We start from the raw sequence: 27,113 nt of genomic DNA, 5'->3' as shown, positions 1-27,113 counted from the left end.
GTATCGAAACTTCTTAGCTCTTCCTGGATGAACAAATATGCCGTAACCAGTCCTTAATGTATTCCCATCACGAAGACTTACCATGAACTAAACAAGAATTCAATCGTTCAATTGCACTTTAAAATTTTTCCACCTACTTTAATCTAACTTGAACATTTCTTGGCTTTCCAGTTAGGTCGCAAACGTCCCCTCCACTATAAAAATGATCGGTGTACCTGAAAAGATAAAATGCAACACAACGCCAACAATGTTTTCACCCTGCAAATACAACTCCAACGTAAAGTTAATTACATGCGCGAGTTTTGCTATGTAGTCCCACACCTACATCGAACTTCGCTTGACCGCCATTGACAAACCATTGACAAACCATTGACAAACCATTGTGCGACCATTCACATGAAAGCTTAAGAGAGTCAAATTCACGCAGCATTACGCACAGAGGTGTTCGTTACGTCTATGACCAGTATAACCATGAAAATAACAGAAACAACAATACAAACAAAACAAATAACACAAAAACAAACAAACACAAACACAAAAAGAAATAAACAAACAATCAAGTGGACTGACTCAGTTCTCATGTATCAGTAATAATGATTAGTATATCTGCCATGCGGACGAATAGTACTCTTTAGAACACGCGGATCGACCAATTCGGAAGTGATAAGTAGGTACCATTCACCTCCAGGAAGCCGACGAAGCAAAATAGTGCCACCCGAGTAAAATTTCCGACCAGTTTCTGTGTATTGACAGAAATTTTTTGTGCGGTATATGCTAAAACAGTTGTTCACCAAAATGTCGGTGAGAGAGGTGGATGTTTACCTCCACTTCAGTTAACAACTGTTCATTATTGCTGTTAATAATAATAATAATAATAATAATAATAATAATAATAATAATAATTGCAGTTGATTTATAACTGGTTTATCTTACCCGTCACCCGCCCATTTATCTTTCTTCCAGCTGATATGAGCCTGTAATTCAAACAGATCAGTTTTATAAATTGATACGCAAGGCATAGGAACGAGAATTGATGTTGGGATTCACTAAACACATTTCGTGGCGTTAGCACGGCCTCTGAAACCTGGGCAGAGCATGCGCCCTATCAAAGATGGTGGACCGACTATTAACTGAGCGAATCAGTTGGAGAGGACTTTTGTGGAGATGCGCAAAATAATGGTCGGCATTACACTAAAGAAGACGGGAAAAAGGACCGTGACAGAAAACAGATCAACAAAATGGTCTTATTGAACGAACCAGAATTTTCTTTTTTCTTTTTTTTTTGGCTTCGCTTTCCAAGCAACGAACCTTTAAGCAATTCATACATTTATTTTGGTGATAACAACTCTTGAATGGTTTCTATGGCGCTGCCTTTCGCTTTCCGCGCACGCCTTTTGTGATCGATATAATGCTCAGCCGAAAAACAGAAACCAGAAGCCAAAAGACTAGAGATCAAAATAATAGTGGAAAAATAACTCCCTTATTCGATGGTTCAACGTATAATACAAGCGGAAATTTCCCACTGCTCGCGTTTTTCCTCGTCCCTACGAGGCTCGGACATACTACGTACCATGCAAAATATCTGCGCGTGATACATATTAAATAGTTGAACTAGAGGTTTGTATAGAATGGAAGAGAGATATGTTAAATCATTTTGTATGATTCGTAAGGCTATTGTATTTCAGCTACCTACTGGGTATTAGATTAAAATTAGATTTAAGCTAGATTACCTGGGATAACATCTAGGATTGCATACTTCTATATATATATGTATATATGTATATAACTGCAGACAGTACTGTTTCGGCCTTCTGGGCCTCATCAGTGCAGTGCTGATGCTAGGATGGGGGAGAACCGACATGAATAAAAACGTAGTCGTCGTATTTTTCTACTCAACAAATAACAAGTTAGCGGGCTTCGAGCCAACAGAGACGCCGCGCCAGACGGATCCAAAAGGATTCGTAGTCCAAACCTCGATAAATGATAATATAAGTAGTATGGCACACGAGTACGGACAACTTCGAGCGAAGGAAGACATACACTCAATAAAAAACTCTAAGAAGTTTATTAAAAAACCTTTCGGTCCAAGACCTTCAACTGATGAAGGTCTTGGACCGAAACGTTTTTTATTAAACTTTTTAGATTTTTGATTGAGTGTATGTCTTCCTTCGCTCGAAGTTGTCCGTCCTCGTGTGCCATACTACTTATATATATATATATAGGCATAGCATGGCTTAGACAAAGGTTGGGTCGTTTGGGGTGACCGTCTCGGTTCTCCCAAATCCTAGCATCAGCACTGCACTGATGAGGCCCAGAAGGCCGAAACAGTACTGTCTGCAGTTAGTTATATATGTAGCGGTTTGTTCCATTACGTTATTACAGATAACGACTAATGAACTGGTGCTAATAAAAAGATAACAAAAAACCTAATTACAAAGAAAGCAATGGACAAAATACAAGAAACAATCCCTAAAAACTAAGAGATAAGAATACTAAATACGTTAATATGAGTGGCGTAACCAACTGCAAAGAAGCAATGCGGCGAGCACTAAAAAAGGCAAGGCCCAGTTTTTACTGCAACTGTAAACCGTAATAAAATCCCAAAACAAGGCCTTTGGAGCCCGAAAGGGCAAATTAGCAACAAAATCCCTGGAGGGGCCCTTAAATGATACTAATCATAATAAGATCCCTTGGCAGGGCCTCTGAGTCCAATCCACACCTAAAGGGCCGACAAAATCCAAGAAAAGGGCCTTTGAACGATCAAGTAGTAGCGCCTAAGATAGGATGGAAAGTTAATTATAACAAATTCTATTTTTCAAATGAGATTCCTTTCTTTTATTCAAACCATGGGGTGCCAAGAGAAGAACTGAGCACTCCAATAAGCCTCTTTTGTGATTTAGTATTCTTATCTCTCAGTTTTTAGGGTTTGTTTCTTGTATTTTGTCCATTGCTTTCTTTGTAATTAGGTTTTTTGTTATCTTTTTATTAGCACCAGTTCATTAGCCGTTATCTGTAATTACGTAATCATTAGCGCTTCGATCCTATTTAATGCTCTTTTTTCATTTCAAAAGTTGTAAATAACTGAAGGTCTCTGACCGAAACGTTTTTTTATTAAAATTTGTTATATCTTTTTACGTCAGAAGTTGTCCATCCTCGCAATTTTTTAAACTTTCTACGTTCGTATTGGCTGTGAGGTTTGGACTGCGAATCTTTATTGATCCTCCTGGCGCGGTGCACCTTTGTTGGCCTGAGAGTTCCATTGACGACTTGCGATATATATATATATATAGATATATATGGATGTATAGACTGTGCTCTTTTGCTCTGAACATAACTTCTTTAAAATATCTTGAATTCCCATTTTGTTTCAAACTATAAACAGGGTAGTTCACATACTTTACTTTGCAATTTTTTCAGTCTTTTAAATCACGAATTACCATACATATCCTACAAAATATCGAAACTCCAGCCATACCTTTTAAGCCTCTCTGTTTATGTCAAATATTTCCTGAAAACTATTTACCTCTTTCACCCATTTTCCGAGAAGTATATTTATCCTGGGACCATTTGCCTAAAAATAAAATAAAATGAGTCATTAGTCACTGAATAATGTATGATGTATGTATGTATGACCGCCCCCCCCCCCTCTCCCATGGGACTTTTCAGGGTCCATACAAACAAACTGGAAACAAGCATTGTAAAAAACTTAGGATCGGCTATTCAAACAAAGTTTAGCCTTTGTTTAACAAAACCGTGTACTAAACTATCTTGAATTTAACGGAATCTTTTATTTGAACGTTTATTTTTGTGAACAGTGTCAAGAAGAGCAAAAGCTTGCAGTGGAAGGACATTTATCAAATGAAAACAACCCTCTTATAGAGAATACGTAAGGCCAACTGCTCGCCTAAAACCCCGGTTTGGGTTAAACCTCGTCTAAATAACGGTCACAGTGTCTGTAAAAATCTCAACTGGTATGAGGACCAGTTGGCTTGGACCCAAGCCACCACATTACAAGCCCACTCGGCCATTTTGCCTCCAATGTCACAAAAAGGAAGGAAAAATGTCGAAAAAAATGCCATTATGACTCTCCGCCGGTCATTGTGTCAAATAAGTTCCCTACCTCTTGGTGAAACTGCGTGACTTGTTTCCCGTAACAAAATTCAAATTTCCACCAGCCAGACCCTCCCTGAAAACAAACACCAGGCGTAAAAAAGAAAAAACCTTACATCACTAGGCATATTCTCCATACTGCTCTCTAAACATTTTCTACGGTATTGATAGGAAGAAATTTCAACCATCAAGAGCTTGGCTTCCTGGATGGGTACAAATTTCCAGTACTCTAATAACCTTAATGCTTTGTTCAGTAGTGGCAATAGAGAGAGAAATTGGCTGGTGGTCACTCTTAGGCGTAAAAGGATTAAAGCAATCTGGAAAAGCATTGCTTTTGCTTCAAATGGCTTGGAGAAAACCACCGCACCCTAAACCCCTCGGGGGTTTAAGAAACGATGACAGTGAATCTTACGATAATCGAAAGTCATTTTGTTTATTTCTCACTGTCAAAACTATTTCCCAAAACTATTTCGAAACTGAAAATGGAACGTAGCGTCAGACTAGAAATCTAACTTTAAAAAAATCAAACGTCGCGTTCACGTTCTCCAAACAACGCAAAGTTTGGTCATTTCACGTTGTTGTAGTGCAAAGAACGCCAAGCAATTTACAAAGATTTAAAACGCACGTGCACAGCAATTGTTCTGCTCATTAAACCTCTTGCTTGGTGACGTTCCCGTTACCATTGTCGTCGTGATTTTCTTAAAATCCCTGTTACTAGCGTTTTGGCTCGAGCGGGAAAGTATCATGCACGACTCGCCTCAAATATTCCCGCGGCGGAGAAATGCACGTCCTGTAGCGCTTTTAAGAGAGAATTTACACCGTGTTTACTTGAAAAGTGAACGGCAAGAGTGACCATGTGACCTTGTTTGTCCGATTGCACTTTGCCATTTTACTTGAAAGTAACCTCTTTTGCGTTTGGCGTGTTACAAGGAATAGTTTTGATGTCCTTTTTCTGGCGTCGATCAACAGAGTACCTCGCCAAGGGACGCTGTCCATGCGCCAAGCAGTGTCGTCATCATAGGTGCAGCCCCACAGTTTTAAACTGTGGACATACCCGTGTTCGGGCTAAAGGCGTATATATATTTCTGGAAATTAACTTTTGCTCAGTGAGAGAAAAAGTGAAGAAAATCTTACGAAGTCGTACAAGGGCGTCTTCAAATCCCCCCCTGACACGAGCTCACGCCAAGCTAAAGCAGCAAGGTTCGCGCTATTTTACGTGAAACGAGAAAGGGCAAGCTGAGTTTGCTGTTTCACGTAAAAAGGATACTAAATCTCTCTATAATGAGGCCTACTCGTAAATTACGCGAGTATCCGCAAAGCTCATTCATGAGTGCCTGCTGATTACTCACACCAACAAGACAATACTCTCCACTTAGGAATGATGCAGTCAGCAGGTTATCAGGCTGGGGTAACATGTTTCTGTGTTCATCTACTGGTACTGGTGACTTGTCATCGTCTTCTGGAGGCTTTTGGAGGAAAAAGAACCACAGAATGAACTATTTTAGTACAGCTGCTCAGGTGGATATAGAGATGGGTGAGCACTGGTTGGTCGGGGATTGCGTCATATCTTGTTATACTCACCTACCTCAAGGTGACTAAAATACTTAAAGAAAAATTTCACAATGGCCACAGACACAAGTTTATGATATTTTTCGGACAAATTACAGTTGGTCTGATATTCACCAGGCTCCGAAATAATATCGAATATTACATATTTTAGAGAAAGATGTTTTCCGTATTGTCACGGGCGTGGGACAAAGAAAAACTTCTGAGTTCCCTCATTCTATTTACAAATACGTGACGCTATCGACAGTAATATCGCAGTAAGCGGGTATATATATATATAAAAATATATACAGTATATCGCAGTAAGCGGGAAGCAAGTCAAATATGAACTTGGTAAAAGGCCTTCCTAACTAAGGAGTCTCTGTGGCTTAGTGGCAGAGCATGGGCACGCAATCCGAAGGTTTGAAGTTCAATTCCTCGTGAGGATTCACAATTTTTTTCTTTTTTGTTTTCTTTGACCCGCGCTCGAAACACGACAAAAAAAAAAAAACATCTTTCTCTATTTCTTTACCGAGCTCAAAACTTACCAATCTTGCTTACTCCTTCATATATTTTATTACTCGGACTTTCCGAAGGAAGCGCCCGAGTTATAATTCGGCTTCGTCATTTTGTTTTTGTTTAGTTTTTTTTTCGTTCAGTCACAAAACGCAGTTCCACCACAGCGCATGCGTGAAGTGCAAGCGAGTGCGTAGAATGAACCCTAGAGCGCATGGTTTAGAGTAATGGCTGCCTTCGTGGACAATTCCTTGCCTGATAAACGCGAAAGAAATTCGATGGCTATTACGCTCAATATACATACAAAGTCAAACACCGTTCGCGGTAGACTCGCACTAAAACTTGTGGAGCGTTTCACTTACTAAAAAAATCGTTTAATTCAAGACGATATTGTGGTAAAAAACATATCGACAGTGGTTTGAGCGTGGTCTGTACTCTTATCGACAATGATATTCGCCATCACAGTTGTTAAAGTACGACGGTTGCAGACTCACTCGGCTGCGCCACGTGAGTCTACAACATTTTGACCACCTGTGATGACGAATATCGTCGTCTATAAGAGCACAGACCCCGCTAAACCTTTGTCGATTTGTTAACTACACAACAGACATGGTAAATAACGTGTTTACAAGCCATATATTAGTCCACAGTGACAATAGAATTAGTAATTGAGCCAGCGATTCCAGGAGTAAACGAGTTGAAAGACTCTGGAACTTGTTAGAAAAGAATAAATTGCCACATTTTCACTTGTTCTATGATCATGAAAAAAGAAAACACTTGTAAACAAGTTTTAGGAGGATTCAACAAACATAATTCACTATTCATTTTCGAGAACATTTGAAATAACCATACGCAAAGAGGAACACCTATTGTACGCTAACTTGCTGTATATCAAATGCTCTCTTACCATGAATCCCTCAACACCGAATTTCTCGTCCATCAATTCAGAATAACTTTTGGGCTCACTACAGACAAAAATTAAAGAACCGTCATTCATAACACCTCAAGGCCTAAGAACTTCAGCTACCACAAAGCTACCCTAATCTTAAGAAGGAACTTGAAGGGAAATTTAATTTTCTCGCCATGAACGTCGCACTACCAATCAACGATGTCTACAAAGAAAATTGATCGTCACGTTCGGAATTAGCTTCACCAAATTTGCATGAAAATTGCCCGCTACAAATTCTTTTATTTCAAATCCATCGCGTCATCATGTGTCTCGGCTACCTTAATAATCTACATTTAAAATTTCCCCTCCTTTGAACGGCAAGAAAGTAAGCAAAACTATGACTAAGCACAGCCTCGTGAAATCAGTTTCGCTCTGCCTTCGGCAGTTCCCATGTATCAACATATACTCTTGATAGTTAATAATAACAGAGCAGTTTTCAACAGAGAGTCGAAATACCAAAATTAAAGTTATCACAGCAGCCAATCACAGTTGAGAAAAATCTGCCTAATACGTGAGAAAACGCCGGCGACCAAGTCGATGGTTTTACTTTTAAATCTGATTGGCTGAGAGAGTGGCGTGAGTGTTCTGAACCAATCATAGAGCGAAGTGACGCACTAATCAAAGAAATCCATGGATAACTTGCGACACTCAATTGGAATTTGCTCTGTTTACTATTTTTCTGATGGATCGTCGCGATTGCTTTCGTTTTAAGATATTGAAATGAAAACTAATCTGACTAGTCATGTTATGACCAACGACTACTCACTCAGGCGAACCGTCCAACGAGTGGCAACTTATGTGATGCACAGGCTTCTCACGATAGCTAAAACAAAGAGGAAATTAGAATTACAAACAGCGGCGACAAAGAAAACCTTCCACTGACTTCCAACAGTACTGATGGCGTGCCACAGCTGTAACTTATTTAATCGAGTTGGCATGTCGGTTTTAAATCATTTTATTAAAAGGATTTGGGGTTGCCAAGCCTTTAAAAGGAAGTGAGGCTAAGGGTGACCTTGTTATGATACAAATGTTGCTGCTTACCAATTGGAAATTACTTTGTTATAATGTTAACTAGATACTGGTCTCTATCATAGCAAGGTCGCCTTCAGCCTCACTCCAAATCAAAGGCTTGGCAACTAAGCACACAATTGCAAATGGTCTGCGGGAGATCATTTCCACTATTCCTATGACCTTTACAATGGATTCAAGGGTTATATTGTAAGGAGAAATTAGACGGCCATCACTCTTAGAGGTCCAAAAATTATCCATTCCCGTTTCATTCTGGTATCCTTGTACCTCTTTTGTGTTTTTCCTTCGCAAATTATCATTTTCACTAACTTCTTTATCGTTTTATTAACTTTCTTTCATCTTTTGATCATTTTTCCTATTCAAAGCTAACGACTGTTAACCAACTGCCAATGAAGAGGGGAGGGGGTGGTGGGGTCATAAGAATTTTACAGAGCCTTATGTGGAGGAGGGGTCAAGTAAATTTTATCGTAACACAACCACGTAACACAACCCCCTCGGCGATAAATAATAACCTGTTCCCTTCTAATTTCAAAATAATGCTTCTAGTCTATTAGGTTACTGAGACTTTCGAGGCACAAGCTACCGGAGTCGTATTCCAAGGATGAAATAGAAGCTAACCTGTATGCTGGGTTGGCACAAATAAGTGGCGTTAACACTTCAACCTCGTAGTGACAAGTATGAATCTCTTTGACAGAAATAATCTGATGATCGAAACAGAAACATAATTTTGTATTGTTACGTTACTAGACAGAAGTTCCACATCAGAACTCTCAAGCTTGGGTTCTCAATCCTTAAATGCGGTAAGTTAAAAAAAAAAAAAAAACTGTCACAGTGGTGCTGCGTTTGTGGAAAGTATCCAAAGATAATTTGGTTTTATCAACTGAGGGGATTATGTTAACTGGCCAACGTAAACAGTTTCAAAAGCTGACGTTTCGAGCGTTAGCCTTTCGTCAGAGCGAATAGAAACAACCAACGCTCGAAAAGCCAGTTTTAGAAAATCTTTACGGTAAATATAAAATATAAAACCAAATTTTCTATTCTTACCCTATTCTTGGAGGAAAACAAAACAAATCAGTGCTTTAAATAACAACACAACCTACGCACAGATGCTTAGAAAATAAAAACTCCACAGCTTTGGGATGTTATCTTCTTACTTACAAGACCAAATCACAAGTCATTACCCAAAGCTGTACAGTAGCTCGACAGGAGAATTACGGGGCAGATTACGTGAATAAAAGTTAACAGTTCTCTGAGGACCTGTATAACTATTCGAAAAAGTTATATGAAACACAAAATATACACAAACACCTCAAGCACTTGCGATTACGGTTCATTTGTCGGATTTACAAAAAAGGCATTGTTCTAAGCTTCTAAATTTCGAAAGATTACACCACCAATTTTTTCGGTTTCGACATGAACGTGTGTAAGAGAAAAATGCACCCGAAAAAGAAACACTTGGGATTCACCTGAACGTCAGAAAGACGTTAACACCGAAAATCACACTATACAGCTAAACCGACACAAAATATCAAAACCTAATGCAATGAAAAATCTCATGCTATCAAGTAAAAAGACATCCTTCGGCGACCGGTTGATTGAAAAAAACTTGAATAGGCGAATAAATTGAACTAGTAGACATTAGTGACAAGAATAAATTTTATGCACATTTTCGTGAGGTTTAACCTAGTCGCAATGAAAACCTGAAGGGAACAAAATATGGTCAATCAAAGTGTCTAGAAAGACAAGAATCTTGGCCCTATGTACCCCAACATCAATATGCATATTTTCCAAACTGTATTCTATACATTTCCTAAGGTGCACACCACGAGAATTTGTTTACCAGTCAAGAGCTTCTTTAGTTGATGATTATTTCCTTTATTCGCATGACCTTTATGCTTGATTCAGGGGTGATGTTGAGAGTAGAAAATAGATGCTAGTAATTCTAAAGAATTAAATGGTTAATTTATTCTACTCCACGTCTCGCTCAGCATTATCATATAGGCGGATTCATGCTGACGTCATTGTTTACATTTTTGCTCATTTGCATACGGCTTTGCGTAAAGAAGGAAGCATGTTAGATACAATTTGACTTCAGGCAGCTAAATAGCTAGAAAACCTTAGTACATGGTGAAATTTCTAGCTCTTTGGGTATATTATTCAAGGAGAAATAGTCCATCAAAACTGCAAGATTTCTGGGTGGCAAAAGCGCTAATGAGCTCATACATTCTATGTAAAATTTTGAGTTTTTAAACCCGTGTAGCACAAAAAAGTATTCAATGCATCAGGCTCGTATTCATTGGCCGATTAATCGTACTTTGACCTTTCGATATTCAGAATTGATTTATTTTTAGCTCCATCAGAAACAGAATTAGGCAAATATTGTAAACAAGGATTCCCCTATATACAGAAAAAAAAAACTTAGCTCTTCCTATACGAGAACCTCTTTCTTAGGGAACAAACGCATTTTAAGTCTGTCGTCACATTCCGCGTTTCACTGTTCTTCACAGTAAAATTCCGACCACGTCGATTCCAGCTAATTCCATATTCAACATAACTTTACGGCGGAAAATAACTTTCTTACACTTTCGGGTCACGAACGCTTTTAAAGCACCACCGTGCTGGAAACAACTATATCAATCAGATTTACCCTCTCTCCAAGGCAGCAGCAGTCCTACACATAAAAGATCAAATATTTTTCGTTACAGATCGTCAACAAAGTGAAGTGGTCGCCTTCTCGATTAAAGAGGCCGGTCGAATTTCTGAACGGGTGTTTAAGGTAGGAGTATCAATTGTCGGTCTACTCTCGGCAGAGTTCAAAGCAAAAATGCTCGTCAGACCGAGCAAAACAATGAACCAACTACTTTCGATGAAAAATATTTGGCTTGAAAATTCTCCCCAACGGCAGGGATTTCAATAACTTCTCCGATGTTGTAAAAGGCGGTTGAGCCTGGAAGAAGGGCCGTCAGGCGAAACTCAAACACAAGAGCCTTCTCGCAGGCTCTACGGACAGCGGTAGACCGCAAGAAACCGGCTTTCGTTGAAAACCCTGCAGAGGGTGTTTTCTTATCGTGTTGCTAAACTAACTTTGTCGCAAGTACAATGAAATGCACCTCTTCAAGAGAAAAAAAAAAACAAAATATATTTATAAGTGTACGCCTGGGGCCTAGATCTAATCTTACCCCTTCGTTTTAATTTTATGCTGGAATTGTGCTTACAATGTCATGCTTTAAGTTCTTTTCAGTTTTAACTGTTTTAATTGCTATATGTAATTATTGGGTTTATTCAAAAGATTCCTTAATTTCCCCACAGAAGAGAAGCACAACTTTCCTTGTGTGTTTCATTGTCAACAAAACTGTCTTAGAGAACATTCTCAGATTTTAAATTTCTGAAACAACGATACTGGGCTAATACAAATACAGTACAATTTTTTTTCTGCAGTTATGGCGTATATCATGAAACCGATATCTAAAGGAAAATTGGATACACCTGATCTCAGTTCTCAAGGTAAGAAAAACACTTTACCAAGTGTAATGTAACGTGTATGAGAGGAAGTGAAAGGAAATAGTGCGAAAAGTCCACTTTAATGTGTTTGGACACTAACCAAGGGTAATAAATAGAGTACACAAAAGCGAGGCCTCCTGAGAACGCCCGAGGAAAATGATTAGGAAAAAAGCAAATTTTCTTTGTTCTACTTTTTATCATTTGGTCTTTCTTTTCTTTTCTATTTCATGATGAATGCTTTCAGTCGTGCAAGTTGACGTGTATAAAGAGTACGAGGTTTGAAGCATTTCGTAGAGAGAAGCATTCAGACTACGCGCGACTTTGGCGAGTATTCCCCCCAGATACAATACCTAAATATCAAAATAACTTTTTCTACCACCTTTCAGATTTCTCCTCAACAAAGGTCAAGCGGTTAGTACAAAAAAATGGCAAAGTAACTTTGCAGCCCTCCAGAGTACCTCAGAAAAAAGGGCGCTTCCTGAATGATTTTTTTACGACCCTTATCGAGGCCAACTGGCGTTGGTCGATCGGGTTGTACTTCATGGGTTTCATCTCCAGCTGGGCGCTTTTTGGCACAGTCTGGTATATGATCTTCTGGCTCCGGTTTCAGTTCGATAGTGGGGTCATTTGCGTGGAAAATGTTGATTCATGGACCTCCGCTTTTTTATTCTCAATTGAAACGCAGACTACTATTGGTTATGGCGGTCGACAGGTATGGTGCTTTTTTCTCTTCTTTTTCTTCTTCTTCTTCATCGTTTCAGCAATTTTTCAAGCGAGAGAAGGCAAGCGCGAGACGAGCTCGAGGGGCGAGACATGCACAAAGATGGGAGCACCCCTCCAATCACGTGTTAACAACAAGCGTTGTACAAAAACACAAAGTCTATAGCACTATTTACGCCCATATTTTGCATTCAGACAAATGAAAAACAAGAAAAACAAAAAAAAAAAATTATATCTTTCCACGATTTGGACAAATTAAGTGATGGCCTTCCACCGAACACGCCAACCCCGTCAATTGAATTTGAAATAAGCGCCTCGTGCACGGATACGTGGATTTGCGGTAATTGAACTAAAAACTAAAAGTCACACTTATGAAACTATCAAAAATTAAATGGGACTACAAATGATAAAAAGTATTTTCCGATTCAGTTTCGAAAGTTTTCCACTATTGCTTTTATTTTTGCTCGCCTTCGTCTAGTACTGGCCGAAAACCCATAAAAAAAAAACATATAAAGGTCTCTTAGCGTGAAAAGATCCACAAGTCAAAATTGTTATACACAATATCAGTCTCTACTCGAGCAACGCGACTCATCCATTCGGAGTTTATCCTAGCTTCTATAGTGTGAAGCGACTAGGATTGCTCTCCCCGGAATGACATGATAGTCCATAACACGGTTACCCCCTCTCAACCCCTCCCCCCAGCATTTCATCACGGTTCCGTACTATTTTTACTCCCGGGTGAGAGAGAGGCATTGTGGGAGTAAAGTGTTTTGCCCAAGAACACGACACAATGACCCGATCAGGGCCCCGTTTCTCGAAAGTCCTAGCCTCATAACCGGTGCACAGGACTCTGGATCGGAACGTGCTGAAGCGGGTTCGAGACCTGGGGCCCGTTTATTGAAAGTCCCGGTAACTTAACGGGCCCGAAGCCATGTTTTAGAATCAAAATTGAAAGGATTGGAAAGCAAGTTCTGGCACCCAAACCAGTCCTTTATGTGTCTTCAGCTGATAGTTTTGTTATATCATTTTTAAGACTTTTGAAATCCCCATCTTGAATGAAAACAGAACAGCTTTGAAAATAATGCTATAAAACTATCGGCTAAAGAAACAAAAAAGGCATGTTAGGGTGCCAGAACCTGCTTTCCTATCCTTTAAAATGCGATTTTAAAACATGGTTTTGGGCCTGTTAAAAGTAACCGGGACTTTCGAGAAACGGGCCCCAGGTCTCGAACCAGCCCAGGTTCCGATACAGAGTCCTGGGCACCAACTATGAGGCTACCGCTTCTACCACGAGATGTTCTATTCTCTTTACAAAATTCGTTCCTACGTAATATATGAAACAAGATATTGAGCTATACAGTGTTGCCTTGCAATCAAAAAAGTCTAGCCTTTGTACGACCCCTTACCCTTTAAAAGAAAACCAGGAAGTCGCGAAAGTCGCGAAAACTTTCCGCCAAATATTTTTTCTTCTTTTTTGTTCTTTTCCTGTTTTACCACAGATAACTCCAAAATGCCCTGAGGCCGTGGTCTGTCTTCTTGCCCAGTCTCTTTTTGGCTTCATTATAACTACGTCACTCCTTGGCTTTATTTTCGCAAAACTCTCTAGCGCTAAACCCAGGGCCCCAACGGTGATGTTCTCAAACACCGCAATCGTAAAGTTACACAATGACCACTTGTCATTAATGTTTCGAGTCGCAGACGTGCGTAAGACTCAATTGGTAAACGTGAAAATCACTCTTCACTGTTTTCGCTTTGGGACCGACGAAAATGGACGTGAAGTTTTGAAGTCTCAAAGAAAACTTCCGATCTCCATCGAGCATGAAAAGGAGAAAGGCGAGCTCATCAAGCCATTTCTACTAATACCTCTGACAGTAGTGCATGTCATTGACAAGCAAAGTCCGCTGTACAAAATTGGGCGTCAAGAGCTGGTGAATTCCCAGATGGAATTCATCGCTGTTTTAGAGGGCGTTGTGGAGTCCACAAGCAGTGTCACCCAGGCCAAAACTTCTTACTTGCCAAATGAAATTCTTTGGGGTCAGAGGTTTTGCGACATTTCCTTCTACGGCGCTATGAAGACGGATTTATCGTCCTTTGAAACAACAACCCCCGTGCGAACTCCTCGAGTTTCTGCTGAGGAATACGAAAAGTCAAAACGGACGCAAATAGAAGTTCAGGGAGGCGAGACTACAACATCAGAATGGGAAGTTCAAGAAAAGACTACTGAAAATGGCGAATGCAAAATCTACATGGAGCCAGATACAGAATCGTCTACTCAGAGATTCTGTTATTTTTGCAAAACTAAATGCAATTGTGTAACTGTTTGAGGCAGTTTTTCTCTTTTAACCTTATTCTTTATCGATCAAAATTTGCAAATTGTTTTAAAGAGGGCATGCAGTCATGGCAAAGTAATCATGGCTACTAAGCCGTGGGAAAACATTACAGATAAAATATGGAAAATGATCCCAACGTGTACCTCCCCGTGCCATGATCTACGATAAGCAAAGAATATAATAAAAGAAGTGCCACTTAGGTCTATCGGACAGCAAGTAAGCATCAAGTAATTGGCCATTTCCGAATTCCCTTTGGCCTCTTTTTCAAAACGAGGCTAATGCTCGACTATTCTTGTAAATAGTAACTAACGGTTACTGGGAAATGGGCTATTGGTTCCAACAGAAAAAAATGCGCTGATATATAAGATCAACATGACGATTCGTTCACGTGACAACTTTTAAAATTACAGACTGTATTCCTGATTTGTTAATAAAGTTAAAAAAAAGAACAAGTTCTTAGAACTAAAACAGAGAACCTCTAGCTGTCTGTTTTCTTCTTCTTTCTATTTCTTCCTCTCCTTTCTTTATTTTGTTCTACAATTACGGCGATTTTCAGCGTTCAACCCAAGCTATTTCTAAATTGCAAGAATGCTGAACTGAGAAAACCATATCACATTAGTTTTCGAGTAAGCGTCGAAAGTCATCCGGGACTACTTTGTTTTTTCGGCGTCACTTTGGCCTGTGATTGGCATAAACAACTCGCGTCATTCTCTCGGCCAATCAGATGCAAATAAATTTACAAGTAGCCGCAACTTGATCACCGGCGTTTTTCCACCGCTTCAGGCAATCAGTTTGTGAGTTTATCAATGTACTATCATTGGCCCCTTATGGTACTTTTCTTCGTTCTCATTCAGTAACATGCGCTGTAATGTATAATCTCAACTTATTTTCATCCAATGTAAAAATAATCGTGACGATAGTAATAAGAAGAAGCGCAACATTAAAACATTAAAAAAAAAAAAAAATAATAATAATAATAATAATTTTCAAACGTCAACATAGTATGGACAAATTTGCTTCATAATGTCTTACCTCGTTACTAGACCTCGGTGCACACATGTAAATTACATTGGTTGTGCGGGGTTTATTTCCAAGCAGATCACAGGCAGTGCCATTGTCCATGACCACTTTGTAGTACGGAAATACTTGACCGTTGATTTTGCGTGTGGGAACCTGGGCAAGAACGATGTAAAAATTAGTGAGATTTGATCAGTTCGTCCATCATAGAGTCGGGGTTGGGATTAGTGAGATAGTTCGCCATTGGCATCAGATATTTCGGTGATCTAAACTTGCCTTAAAAAGCAAAAAAGTGGGATCTGTCGAACGTGACAGATCAGGCCCCCGTTGTTTTAAGGGTGGTTAACTCTAACCACCGGACAAATCTCTATCTGGTTGAAAGTGCAGTACATTTCGTTTCGCTGGATACGAAACTTGAGAGGCCCGAAAAAATTGCGATAAGATTCAGGGAATAGTAATAGTAATAGCAATCAAAGTTTAATGTCTTTACGTGGGGCATGGTTACCCACATTGCCCGAGCCAGAGGCTCATGTATGAAACGCAAGACAACAACCCACATCCCACCCCAGGGGAGGACGTCCATCACACAGTAATCTCGTGCGTGGGAAATTAACGTCTCCTACCCCTAACCCTGCAGGAGACGGGAACTCCATTTATTTGTCCCTATCCGAGAAGACTAGAATATCTAAACCATTTCTTGATGTTATAGAAAGGCACCATATTCTTCTCAATTATTTTAAGACCTTGAGTGTTGGTCCGGCCGGAGTTCGCAGACTTGCAAATATTTTCATTTGGTTGTAGTTCAGTTGGTAGTGTCCTCTACCTAGTATCTGAGAGGCACGGGTATGAATCCCATCGAGTCCTCGTTTTTTCAGACTTTTCAGTGCAACTGCTTAAATTGCGGTCCGCCTGCGACGATCATTTGTTGGCTTGAATTTAATCCGATATCCAATGAAAATTGTTAATGTTTCATTAAGAAATTGCGAGAAAGCATCAGCTCGCCACACCTATACTGTGCATGTACGCAAACCTCAAGAAGATTCTTTGGTATGGCACATTTAATTCCTAACTTACACTCTTGCTGGGTTCTTCTGCTTCTGTGGGAGGCGAATCTATTGGTTTAGCATCATCTGAAAGACAACAATCCAAAATTATTCTAATTCCAGTAGAAATACATATAAACATTACGGGTATATGTAAAATCAAGAACAGAAGTCAGAGCAAGTCAGGACAATTGAACTAAAGTGACAGATCTAAGCCAGCCAAGCACCAACAAGCCAACTTGAGCTATTTAAGTTTCGTGTGGAAAGCATAGTGTGCACTGGGGGAGGGGGGGGATTAATTCACCCATTTGTTCCTATCCCAACACATACCACAATAGAGTGCCGAAGTGTGACGTCATGTTACCATGGTAGCATTTTTGCTGGATCTAAACACTATTTGGCGTCTTTCGTTACATCTCATCATAAAATGGGCCAATGCTTCGTTCCCGACTGCAATCATCAGTCAGAAAGTCACAATTGCAGCTTTTACCGTTTCCCCAAAGATCCTGCTCAAAGAAGAAAATGGATTTCTCTAATAAGGTAGGTTGATTTTTGGTACAATGACCACCATGATGCACGGCCACGTGTCGGTTATAGTTACGCGGAAGATGGTTTTATTTAACCACTCAAAAGTGCACTGACCTGTGGATTATACCTTTGAAAGACCTCTAGAGAGAAAAAAAGCTTTTTTTTACGTTATGATTAAAGTTTAAAACCTTCGTTTTCTCTCTCCAGACGAGCTGATCGTGAACCTGGCAAAGGCGCTCGAGTTTGTAGTTGTCATTTCCGAGGAAGTAAAGAAGAAGGCCCCGAGGTCTTTTCCTGGAATAAAGACAAACTATTTGAATCTCGAAATGCTCCAAAAAGGAAAAAGCAAAGAACTGAAGTCCCAGAGACAACGACTATCGAGCAGATCCTTTCAGAATCTTCGACGAAGAGCAACCAGAACGAGCCTTGCGAGCTCAGTTGCGAGGAGATGCAAATGAAATGCACTACTTTGCAGACTGAAAATATCCTGCTACAAGCAGAGCTAGGGACATTAAAGACCCAAGTATCCGAGTTGAAAGAAAAAGAAAGCTACTTAAAAAGAAACTACAGCTCTTTTAACATGGATTCAAAGGTAATCAACATGGAAACTGGCCTCCCAAACAAAGAAATGTTCCACATTGTTGTCGAATATGCCGAAAGATACCGCAACGATATTGTTTACGTGTGTGGCTGGAAAGTAGACAAGATATCTTTTGAAGATCAAATATTGATAACATTGATGAAGATTAGACATAATTATCATAACTTACATTTAGCTGAACTTTTTAGTTGCAGTACTGCTACAATAGCGAATATTGTGACAACATTTATCCATGTTTTGCACCAAATTCTATATGAAGATCAAATGGAGATAGCTGTTCCATCCAGACAAAAAAACAAAACTTCACTTCCAGGCTCATTTAGCCTATTTGGAGACTGTCGTATGGTAATAGATTGCACCGATATCGAGGTTGCTACACCTAAGCTTATGAGTGACCAAAAATTGACATATTCAACGTACAGGGGTATGAATTCTTTTAAGACAATTGTTGGTGTGGCACACAACGCGGTTATAACTTATGTAAGTAAACTTTTCCCTGGCTCAGTATCAGATAAAGTAACGGTTCAAAAGTCAGGAATATTAAAGCATTTTGTTGCTGGGGATATTATACTTGCGGATAAAGGGTTTTTGATAAATGATATTGTTCCTAATGGTGTATATGTGAACATTCCCCCATTCTTGAACAATGGAAAATTTACAGAAAGTGAAGTTAAGTTAACAAAGAGCATTGCAAAATGTCGTATACACGTAGAACGTGCTAATGCTAGATTGAAGAACTATAAAATTTTAAATTTTGTGCCACCATACTTGCGATCCCTCTCTGGTAAGATTATACAGCTATGTGGTGCTTTAGTTAATTTACAAAACCCATTAATTAAGGAAACCAATGACACTGTTGACTTTGATTAGTCATTTTAATTGAAATATTGATCATCTTACATCAGTTTACTAAGGCCTGGTATACATTGGCATTGTCTGATCATAGTTAATCAATTAACTGTATTCTGATACAAAGAGTGGACAGGTGTTGTGTGATCTGTGAAAAGCTTGTAACCCTATTTTACTTGCTCATGATACAAGGAATCATGATACACAACTTAATGACAAACTATTTATTTCTGATCAGTATTCCTGCCACCACACCCTTATGCTAGTCTTATTATGAATTCAGATAACCAACTGTATTCAAATACGATTACAATGAATCTATCATTTTCTTGTCTCAAGTAGCTAATGTAAAAACCCCAGCAAATGTTGCTGTTTAAAGAAAAACAATTTTAAGATTAACATGAACATTTTTATTTTATATACACCCTTCAGTTACTGCATATTTGTTGTAAAAGTTGCAATGATTTTACCAAATAAAACAATATTTTAAAAAATATTTCTAAAAGTATGTATTATCAAATCCATTACTTTATAAAAAACTACATTAATTTTACAACAAAGTCTTAAAATTTAAAGACCACCATCAACAAGTGCAGGAATCATGTGAATTGTATAAAATTCTTGAAGTGAAAGAAGATTTGGTTCCCATGTGCAGTCTTTCTGGATTGCCAACACAACAGTTTGCATTGTTGTCCAAACCACAAAGTAACAGATTTGCTTCCCAGTTATAAACAGCTGACCCTGGACTTGATGCCAGTAGTGGTGGGATTGTTTTAAAGAATAGCCAGCATCTCTCTTTACTAAACAGAACTTAGGGTCTTTAACAGCCTCCTCAATTGTTGAATTGCGATGTGTGTAAGGGCATTTGACTTCAATGATCGCATTGTCATCAACAAGTCCATCTGGTGATGCACCCAAAACACCAGACTTGTGTAGCCAAAGGCCACAATCCTTTACTACTTTCATTGTTAATTTGGTGAAGGCCTTTATTCCTTCTTTCTCGTTAACGACACCCCATCGAACAGCCTGCACTCGAGAGATGTCGTATTCTCCAAGAACACGCTTGATAAGGGAAGGAGTGACTCTTTTTGCTTCAAGAACTGGACCAAAATTGCTAGCAGTCAAACGTCCTTTTCTCACCACATGCCACTCTCCACATTCACGTTGCTCTTTCGTGATCTCACAGACTGATTTCACTTGCTGCTCACTTACTTTCAATTTTTCCAACAAGAAATTTGTATCAAGTCCGCTTTCAACAAACTCTCTCGATAAAATGATTTCTTCGACTGTGGAGATCGGCAGACGATTCTCTTTGTCAGGTTCGGGGCTCAAAAGCCATAACATTCCTGTGAACTCGCCGTATCTCTTCAGCTTGTTCCGTAGCCATTCTCTGTCCTCATCTGTAGTTTTTCGTTTTAGGACTTTAGTTTCTTTGGGTGGATACAGATCTTCTACCGTTTTAACCACCTCGGATGCCTTTTGTTTCTTCCACTGACATTCGATGTCAGTTCTACTTAAGTTGTGGTAGCCATGAAGGAACAGAGCTACAGCGTGACTACACTTTGAACCGCCACGAGGGCACTCGCATTCTGTGGAACGTATTTCGTTTTCTTGAAGATATATCTGCGAAGGAAAGAGAAAAAGAAATATAAGCTTACTTTTCAAGATTTCCTTTAAACGAAGATTCGAAATCACTTAATTTAAATAAGTTTTGGTTTGGCGATGTTAACGGATAGACATCGAGTAATAGAAATTTTACACTTACTGTGACTTTATACGTCGTACTTTTCATGCTCGCTTGCACTGACCCTCTGATAATTCCATCACAATAGCAAAAAGATAGAACGTGTCCAGATTGGTAATGGTTTTCGCCACGGTTTAAAGATTTAGGCTCATCTGAGAAGTATTTTGCGAACGATGTTATCGACAACGCCGCCATGTTAAACACATGTGAGTTTGTTTAGATCCAGCAGAAATGCAACCATGGAAACGTGACGTCAGGGCTTCGGTACTCTATTTTTAGATGCCAAAACAATTATAGTGAAACAGCACACAATATGCCACTTTGAAGATGCCAAAAGTCTTGCTTTTAAAACTAGGTTCTAGTGTAAGGCCTGTCAACATAAAATTGCGCTGTTGGCAAAAAAACAAACAAACAAACAAAACCATGTTCCGTCTGATGCACGATCCTCGCAGTAGATAGCGCTATTTAAGCAATAGCGAAAATCAGACCTGAAAAAAATCAGGCCTGTACGGGATTCGAACCACTGACCTCTGCGATACTAGTGCAGCGCTCTACCAATTGAGCTAACAAGCCAACTGGGAGCAGAGGTCAGTGGTTCGAATCCCGTACAGGCCTGATTTTTTTCAGGTCTGATTTTCGCTATTGCTTAAATAGCGCTATCTACTGCGAGGATCGTGCATCATAGGTATCTAATACCGCAGTTCAAAATATAAGAACTTCATATATTTCATTGTAACCAAAACCATGTTCACAAGAAAAGATTTGCATTTAGCTTGAATTTATAATCTACTACTAAAGGCGTTGAGGACACACAAATGGCCCATTCAGTGGTAGAGATAGATAACATCCTCGCATGTATTTACCTGTGGATTTCTTGTCTAAGACCCTTGGTTCAAGTTTTCCCAGATAATATTGCTGTGCTTTTGAGTCCTAAAAAGTAAAGTGCTAAAGGTCATGCCAGAATATCAGATACCAAAACATTCAGGATGTAATAAAATTTAATAACACAATTAATTCCGTGCACCATATGTACAATTAATTCCATTTGCCCTTGTTGGACACACAGTCAACTCCATTTATCAGCTCATATCCAACGCAAGTTCATGGATTAATAGTCCTCTTTACAGTGGTGGACTTAGTGGCCAAGCCTTTGAACAGGAGTGAGGCTAAGGGTGACCCTGTTGTGATAGAGACCTGTATCTAGTTAGCATGATAACAAAGAAATTTGCATTTGAAAAGAAGCAATATCTCTATCATAACAAGGTCACCCTTAGCCTCACTCCTGTTCAAAGGCTTGGCCACTAAGCCCACAGCTGTAAAAAGGACTATTGTCATTGATCACCTACCAAAGAGACTCTTGATTGCTGACAAATTCTCTTTGTGGAGAATTTGCACACTGATATTACACTGTAAAGGGTCAAGTCTGCCTAATGACTCAGCCATAAATGTCTGCAGCTTCCACAACAGGGAAATCCTTCTAATTGCACAACTCTGACTATTTACTTGCTGAGTAATGAAATACTTTTGTGAGTCAAAAAAAAAAAAAAAAAAAAAAAAAAATGAGAAGTTCCAGGACTGTCAATCTCTTAGACCTGGCAGTAAAAGGATTTAAGGAAAAGACTGAATGTTTCCAAAACATCAATTTTTCTTTTTTCCATTAAAACAGTACATGTAAAATTTTACCCTTTTGTGTGTTTTGAGCATGACCATCTAAAAATTCAACTTGGAAGGGTGCCATTTTGAAATCAACTTAGTAACCTGGCCTAACCAACCTTAAACCAAAAATGATAGGAATGATATCAGTCTGGTCATTAAAAAAAAAATCACCATTTGAAGCAAGGATGCCATTTGGGTGACTCCTGTCTGTTAGTTGGAACAGATTGCTTGGAGATGGAAAAATAGAAAGCAGTTTGTTGCTTTATAGATGAGAAAACAGACTGCTACGCAAAATTCAAATGACAGTAGTCAAAGTTTTTGGCACACTTGAAGACAAATTTTTCAGCAGGTTACATTACTCCTTAGAATCTCAAAATGTAGTCCATCATAATTTCATGTTATTTAATGGCAGAAATGACAAATGATTTTAATTTCATGATTTCAAAAGTTTAGTGACTTCTATTTTAACAATAATTACAAAGAATGTCAACTCAAACTAAGAGAAATGTTTAAGGTATATCAGAAAAATAGATCTTACAAACCTGTACACCAGCTTTAAGCTCGTGGAACTGTTTCACATGTCTTCCATGACAGAGCTCATATGTCCAATATGTATCTAACTGTACAGCAAACGAAAAAAAAAAAAAAAAAAACCAACAACATTATAAGCAGGGCTTGAATCAAAAAAAACTTCTTGAGTTCCTTTTGGCACCTTTGTGGCAGAAAATGGTTGCAAGCACTTAAGTTTTTTTTTGTTGCCAATTTTACACTGTTACTCCCAAGAGTGATAGAAGTGTAACTTCTCCTTAAATATTCAAACAGTGTCCAACAAACAGGTCACGAGAGTACTCAAACTTCAGGTAGAAGTTGTCATCTCGATCTAAGAACAAATTCTACCAACTAATTGACAGGGAAATCTGCAGCTGCTTAAATGGGAAAATTATCAGTCAGATCTTGTGATCTGCATCTGAATTTAACTGTAAGTACTAAATATTTGGCTATTACAGTGTACTGTATAATACATGTATATGAATAAACTGTGTGTGAAAGAGAGGTAAGCTTTCAATGCCAAAATACTTTGTTTGAGCAAGTTTCCTCTTTTTTTTTTCTCAAGACAAAAGTAAAAACTAAACAATACAAGGTACTTTTGAACTTCACTTGTTCAACTTTGTCTTTTAAAAAACATACAATAATCTAGTTTCAAGGGTGATAACTAGAACTTTCAGTCAGTCACCTGTCATTAACCGTTGGTAACAGTCACTGGACCCCAAACAGGTCACAATCTTGAGCACTGACAAGTCATATAATGTTGCTATTGTTGATAGGAGTACAGACAACACTGCTCACATCAACGTGTCATGCCACACTGTCCTGTATGTGCCATGCACTGAATGAATTGCTTTAATCAATATTTTGGTAAAAAAAAAAAAAAAAATCAACAGTGGTTTGTACTCTTATCAACAATGATTTTCATCAACAAAGTCGTTGTGGATTCAAGAGACGCAGCTGAGTTAGTTCACAACATTTTGACTAGTGCGATGAAGAGCATGGTTGTTGATATGAGGGTAGACCATGCTGAACCACTGTTATTTTCACTCAAACAAGGTGACCAAAAATTAGCCCTGCACCTTTAAAAGCACCAGTAGATCTTAGATAAAATTTAATAAGATAAAAATGAGAATTTACCACTGGACATTCCACTTGGTGGCTCTTCTTGAGCATGGTTTCCACATCAAATTGGGATTTGGAATGTTATTTTTTTTGAAAGGGTAGAAAATTGGAGAACCAGGAGGAAACCCTCCGAGTGTGGACAAGAATTGACAACAAACTTTAAGCCCACATGTGAGGCCAGGTCTGGGAATCAAACCCAGGCCAAAGTGGTGGGATCAGTACTCTTACAGCTGTGCCATCCCTACTCTTACAGAGTATTTGCAGTAGAGATGCACTACAGTATGCCTCACTGTGACGCTGATGTAAGCTTGTTTTAACAAACTGTTTGACATGTACATTAATTTGTTCAGCCATTAAAAAAAGTTAGAAACAGAGTTCAAAAAGGAGTTGAACTCACCCTGTATGAGCACTCTCCCCTCCTTAGTAGAGACTCCAAAAGTATCCCTGGATCTGGTTCATTGTAGAGATATTTTTTCTCCAAATAAATAAAATTAAAAAGTCAGCATATTTCTTTGAACAATCCAATTACTACCATGACAGGATGGAAAATGCATGCACTGTGAGTACCTCCTGTTGTCCCATACAAAGACAAAGACATACTAAGGGTTTGTATGGGACAACAGAAGATACTTACAGTGCTGTTGTTTTCTGTCCTGTCATGATTTAGCTCTACATCATAGTAAATTACAAAGGGCTTGTGCTTGAAACATCAGTTTTAGAGACCCTTTACTGTGGCCAATATACAGTATCAACTCAGTTCACAAAACCAAATCATCTGGTTAAATCACGATGAGTGGTTCACAAAGAGGTAACAGGTTGTTCAACGTTAATAATTAATCAACTTACCTCATTTAGTGTTTCATCTTTAGGTAATATACATCTGTATTTCTCGTTATCCTTCGTTATCATTATCACTGACTCTCTATTGCTTAGATAATCCTCGCCATTCTGAAATCATGTAGAAATTCCTTCAACTCATCTTTTATTTATTCAAACCAAGGCTGTGCTCTAGGGAAAATTGAATGGAGCCCAGTGCTCTGACACTGTGAAATCCAGGGTGCCCAGAATATGCTTTTTATGAAAATTCCTGAGTTGCCCAAGAGCAAAAGTAAGACGTCAGGGGCCACCGGGCACTGCTAGACCACAGCCTTTATTCAAACATTATGTGAATTTTTATTTACTATGCAAAAAGTACCTTATTAATATTCCTCTTTTCAAAGAGTAACCAGTGGAAAAGACTGAGTGTAGCCCCTCTTATAAATGTGTCATCAACAAATTCTTGAACATTCAACAGGTAGAAGGACTGCTTCACCATTTTGAAAATTTCTTTTACTTGACTGTGTGATTCATGCACGTGTAATTGTCCTGTGTACCTGTGACAAATGTTTTTATCCATAGGTATTTGACATGTGCACTACATGTCAATTGAATTGGTAGGCAAAGCATTGCTCAGCTCTGAGTGTGAGCTAAGAGAGTACCAAAGGATATAGATAAACTAGCTACATTTACTATACATAGTATATATTGTATACATAGTATACATTGTAGGAGTCTCATTAATGGAATGTTAGCTCTGTGAGATCTCTCCTGCCAAATTGTTTTTGGCGAAGCTTATAAATAAATAAAAAAAATAAATAAATACATGCTGGGTTTTCACAGAGTGCTAGCTGCCACCTAAATTCGCTGAATAAAAAAGCAGCATCTCCGGCATGATTTTTGCTAGTAGTTGCTTTGTATTTAAGCATGACAGTGGAAGCACCAATTGCCAAGGCTCCTTCTTTGAGCCACATTACTTGAAATTTCAGCAGTCTGCTTGATTTCTTAGCTTAACAACCCATCTACATGTACGTTAAAGCCACAGAGACAAACTTAAATTAGTTGATTAAAATTTAACTTCTTTCTACAGGTGTCAGCGGGTGCATTTCTTTTACTGTACCAGAAATAGTTTTAAAGAGAAAAGTTGCCACCACACCTGAGCCCTGTAGTTTAAATTAGCAAATTTAACTTGAATTTTCCAGTCGATTCTATACCTTTTAGATAGATTAAGTACTTATATAAATATATCAAATAATTAATGTATCAAATAATATATTTTGCAAAACAAAAAGCCATTATGGGACATAATAACACTGTTACTCTGTATTTCACAAACTAAGAATAGAAATTTATGGGACAATTTTAATGCTGTGTTTGGAAAATTTTACTTAACTTTTGGCAGTTTTTAGCTTAAATCTAATCATTTGAAGCACCAACTTACAAAATATTACCCAAGATTATCTCCCAAAAATTTTCAAAATGATAAAAGCTTCCATGCCGGTAGAATCACTATTATTTGAGCTCAGATCCAAAGCTTAACAAACATTCAAAACACTTTCGATCCGTGATTTTGGAACTTACGATCTGTTGGTGAACATTTCTAACTATTACATGAACTAGGTTGGAACTGCTGCTTTCGGAAATTTTTATGACCTTGACAGAAAGAGGCAGATTTTCTGGTAAATTTTATAAACGGTTGCTCAATTCTTATACAGAACAAACGAGCGTGAAATCATGCCAAAGACTCACCGTTGTGACTTGTCCCTCACGCAGTGATACCGGTCCACCCCAATTTATATCATATTGACCCTCGTCAAAAGGATTAAAGCATCTGACGCAGATAAAAAGAGAAACTATAGAAAATAATGATGTTTGAGTTCGTTGCCGCATATCGCTGCATGCATCAAATCGACGAAGCAATGTTTTGAAGCAACGTGTCGACCGAGCGACACATTAGTTCCCAGTCCTCTACTGGTTTATCCCATCTCATTTGTTTCTTCCATTCGTAAATTAGCTTGTGTTTCCCTTGCCTTCGTTTCTATCAGTTCTTTCTCAGCTAAGGACGAAACACTACAAAAAATAAAAAATAAAAAAAAAAAAAATAATAAAAAATTAAAATTGAAATCCTTCGGATCGGATCTAGACCTAAAGTTATCTCGAGGTCATTCGGAACGGTTACGGAAAAGTTACAACCTCGTTCCCAGGGCCTTTTCCCTTAGTTGAGGGGGGAAAAAGGCCCTGGGAACGAGGTTGGGCACTCAACAAAAGAAAAATGTTTACGTTGTAGACGTTACGCGACAAAAATAAAGGTTATTACGTACAAGTGCTTTTGTTCGTGTTTATTCGTTACAAGTTCTTGAACACATTCCGCACAGTTTTTGCAATAAAAGTCTTTTCAACACTCCATGAATCGGTAAAATTCTCTTATTCCCCCTGTTCTAGCTATAGATATGTACAAAGAGCTTGGATCACTAGTTGAACAACAAAA

At 38.6% G+C, this 27,113-nt stretch overlaps 4 protein-coding genes across 6 annotated transcripts in view; 2 read left to right on the top strand and 2 right to left on the bottom strand.

The window, feature by feature from the left end:
- Positions 1-26,574, bottom strand: part of LOC111344606 (endoplasmic reticulum lectin 1) — a 29,867-nt gene extending 3,293 nt beyond the window's left edge. The window contains exons 1-15 of the mRNA XM_088745027.1: positions 26,375-26,574; positions 24,656-24,757; positions 24,207-24,284; positions 22,681-22,758; positions 21,346-21,412; positions 16,792-16,847; positions 15,733-15,873; positions 8,768-8,850; positions 7,887-7,943; positions 7,079-7,136; positions 5,460-5,576; positions 4,121-4,186; positions 3,524-3,571; positions 934-974; positions 138-215 (exon numbers count right to left, since the gene is read on the bottom strand). Coding sequence (XP_088601153.1) covers positions 138-215; positions 934-974; positions 3,524-3,571; positions 4,121-4,186; positions 5,460-5,576; positions 7,079-7,136; positions 7,887-7,943; positions 8,768-8,850; positions 15,733-15,873; positions 16,792-16,847; positions 21,346-21,412; positions 22,681-22,758; positions 24,207-24,284; positions 24,656-24,757; positions 26,375-26,515 — 1,211 coding nt within the window. The 5' untranslated portion in view covers positions 26,516-26,574. The remainder of the gene's footprint in view (positions 1-137; positions 216-933; positions 975-3,523; positions 3,572-4,120; positions 4,187-5,459; positions 5,577-7,078; positions 7,137-7,886; positions 7,944-8,767; positions 8,851-15,732; positions 15,874-16,791; positions 16,848-21,345; positions 21,413-22,680; positions 22,759-24,206; positions 24,285-24,655; positions 24,758-26,374) is intronic.
- Positions 8,881-15,175, top strand: LOC148716763 (ATP-sensitive inward rectifier potassium channel 8-like). 3 transcript variants are annotated; one of them, XM_088745030.1, is made up of 5 exons: positions 8,881-8,949; positions 10,855-10,925; positions 11,588-11,653; positions 12,037-12,362; positions 13,870-15,175. In XM_088745030.1, exons 3-5 carry the CDS (start codon positions 11,590-11,592, stop codon positions 14,692-14,694), a joined length of 1,215 nt encoding a protein of 404 aa, XP_088601156.1. In that variant the 5' UTR covers positions 8,881-8,949; positions 10,855-10,925; positions 11,588-11,589; the 3' UTR covers positions 14,695-15,175. The 3 variants fall into 3 exon arrangements, with proteins under 3 accessions (XP_088601156.1, XP_088601157.1, XP_088601155.1); XM_088745031.1 differs by lacking the exon at positions 8,881-8,949 and having other exon boundaries at positions 10,529-10,925; positions 11,569-11,653; XM_088745029.1 differs by lacking the exon at positions 8,881-8,949 and having other exon boundaries at positions 10,533-10,925.
- On the top strand, positions 17,077-19,234 carry LOC148716762 (uncharacterized). The gene is made up of 2 exons (XM_088745026.1): positions 17,077-17,300; positions 17,496-19,234. The coding sequence occupies exons 1-2, from the start codon at positions 17,188-17,190 to the stop codon at positions 18,757-18,759; spliced, it is 1,377 nt and encodes a 458-aa protein (XP_088601152.1). The 5' UTR covers positions 17,077-17,187; the 3' UTR covers positions 18,760-19,234.
- Positions 18,751-20,767, bottom strand: LOC148716761 (uncharacterized). The gene is made up of 2 exons (XM_088745028.1): positions 20,504-20,767; positions 18,751-20,361 (listed from the first exon to the last, which is right to left on the bottom strand). Exons 1-2 carry the CDS (start codon positions 20,675-20,677, stop codon positions 19,309-19,311), a joined length of 1,227 nt encoding a protein of 408 aa, XP_088601154.1. The 5' UTR covers positions 20,678-20,767; the 3' UTR covers positions 18,751-19,308.
- Positions 26,575-27,113: the final 539 nt, after the last annotated feature.

This window comes from Stylophora pistillata, chromosome 14 (genome assembly GCF_964205215.1).
Source record: "Stylophora pistillata chromosome 14, jaStyPist1.2, whole genome shotgun sequence".
Lineage (NCBI taxonomy): Eukaryota > Metazoa > Cnidaria > Anthozoa > Scleractinia > Pocilloporidae > Stylophora > Stylophora pistillata.
This window is presented reverse-complemented; position numbering and strand designations above follow the sequence as displayed.

Bases quoted from the DNA above. Each gene is read 5' to 3' on its own strand.
- LOC148716763 (XM_088745030.1), top strand. From the start codon at position 11,590: ATGGCGTATATCATGAAACCGATATCTAAAGGAAAATTGGATACACCT. The intron at 11,654-12,036 runs GTAAGAAAAACA...ACCACCTTTCAG, and splicing joins ACCTGATCTCAGTTCTCAAG to ATTTCTCCTCAACAAAGGTC. The intron at 12,363-13,869 runs GTATGGTGCTTT...GTTTTACCACAG, and splicing joins TTGGTTATGGCGGTCGACAG to ATAACTCCAAAATGCCCTGA.
- LOC148716762 (XM_088745026.1), top strand. From the start codon at position 17,188: ATGGGCCAATGCTTCGTTCCCGACTGCAATCATCAGTCAGAAAGTCAC. The intron at 17,301-17,495 runs GTAGGTTGATTT...TTCTCTCTCCAG, and splicing joins AAATGGATTTCTCTAATAAG to ACGAGCTGATCGTGAACCTG.
- LOC148716761 (XM_088745028.1), bottom strand. From the start codon at position 20,677: ATGGCGGCGTTGTCGATAACATCGTTCGCAAAATACTTCTCAGATGAG. The intron at 20,362-20,503 runs GTAAGTGTAAAA...TTTCCTTCGCAG, and splicing joins GTACGACGTATAAAGTCACA to ATATATCTTCAAGAAAACGA.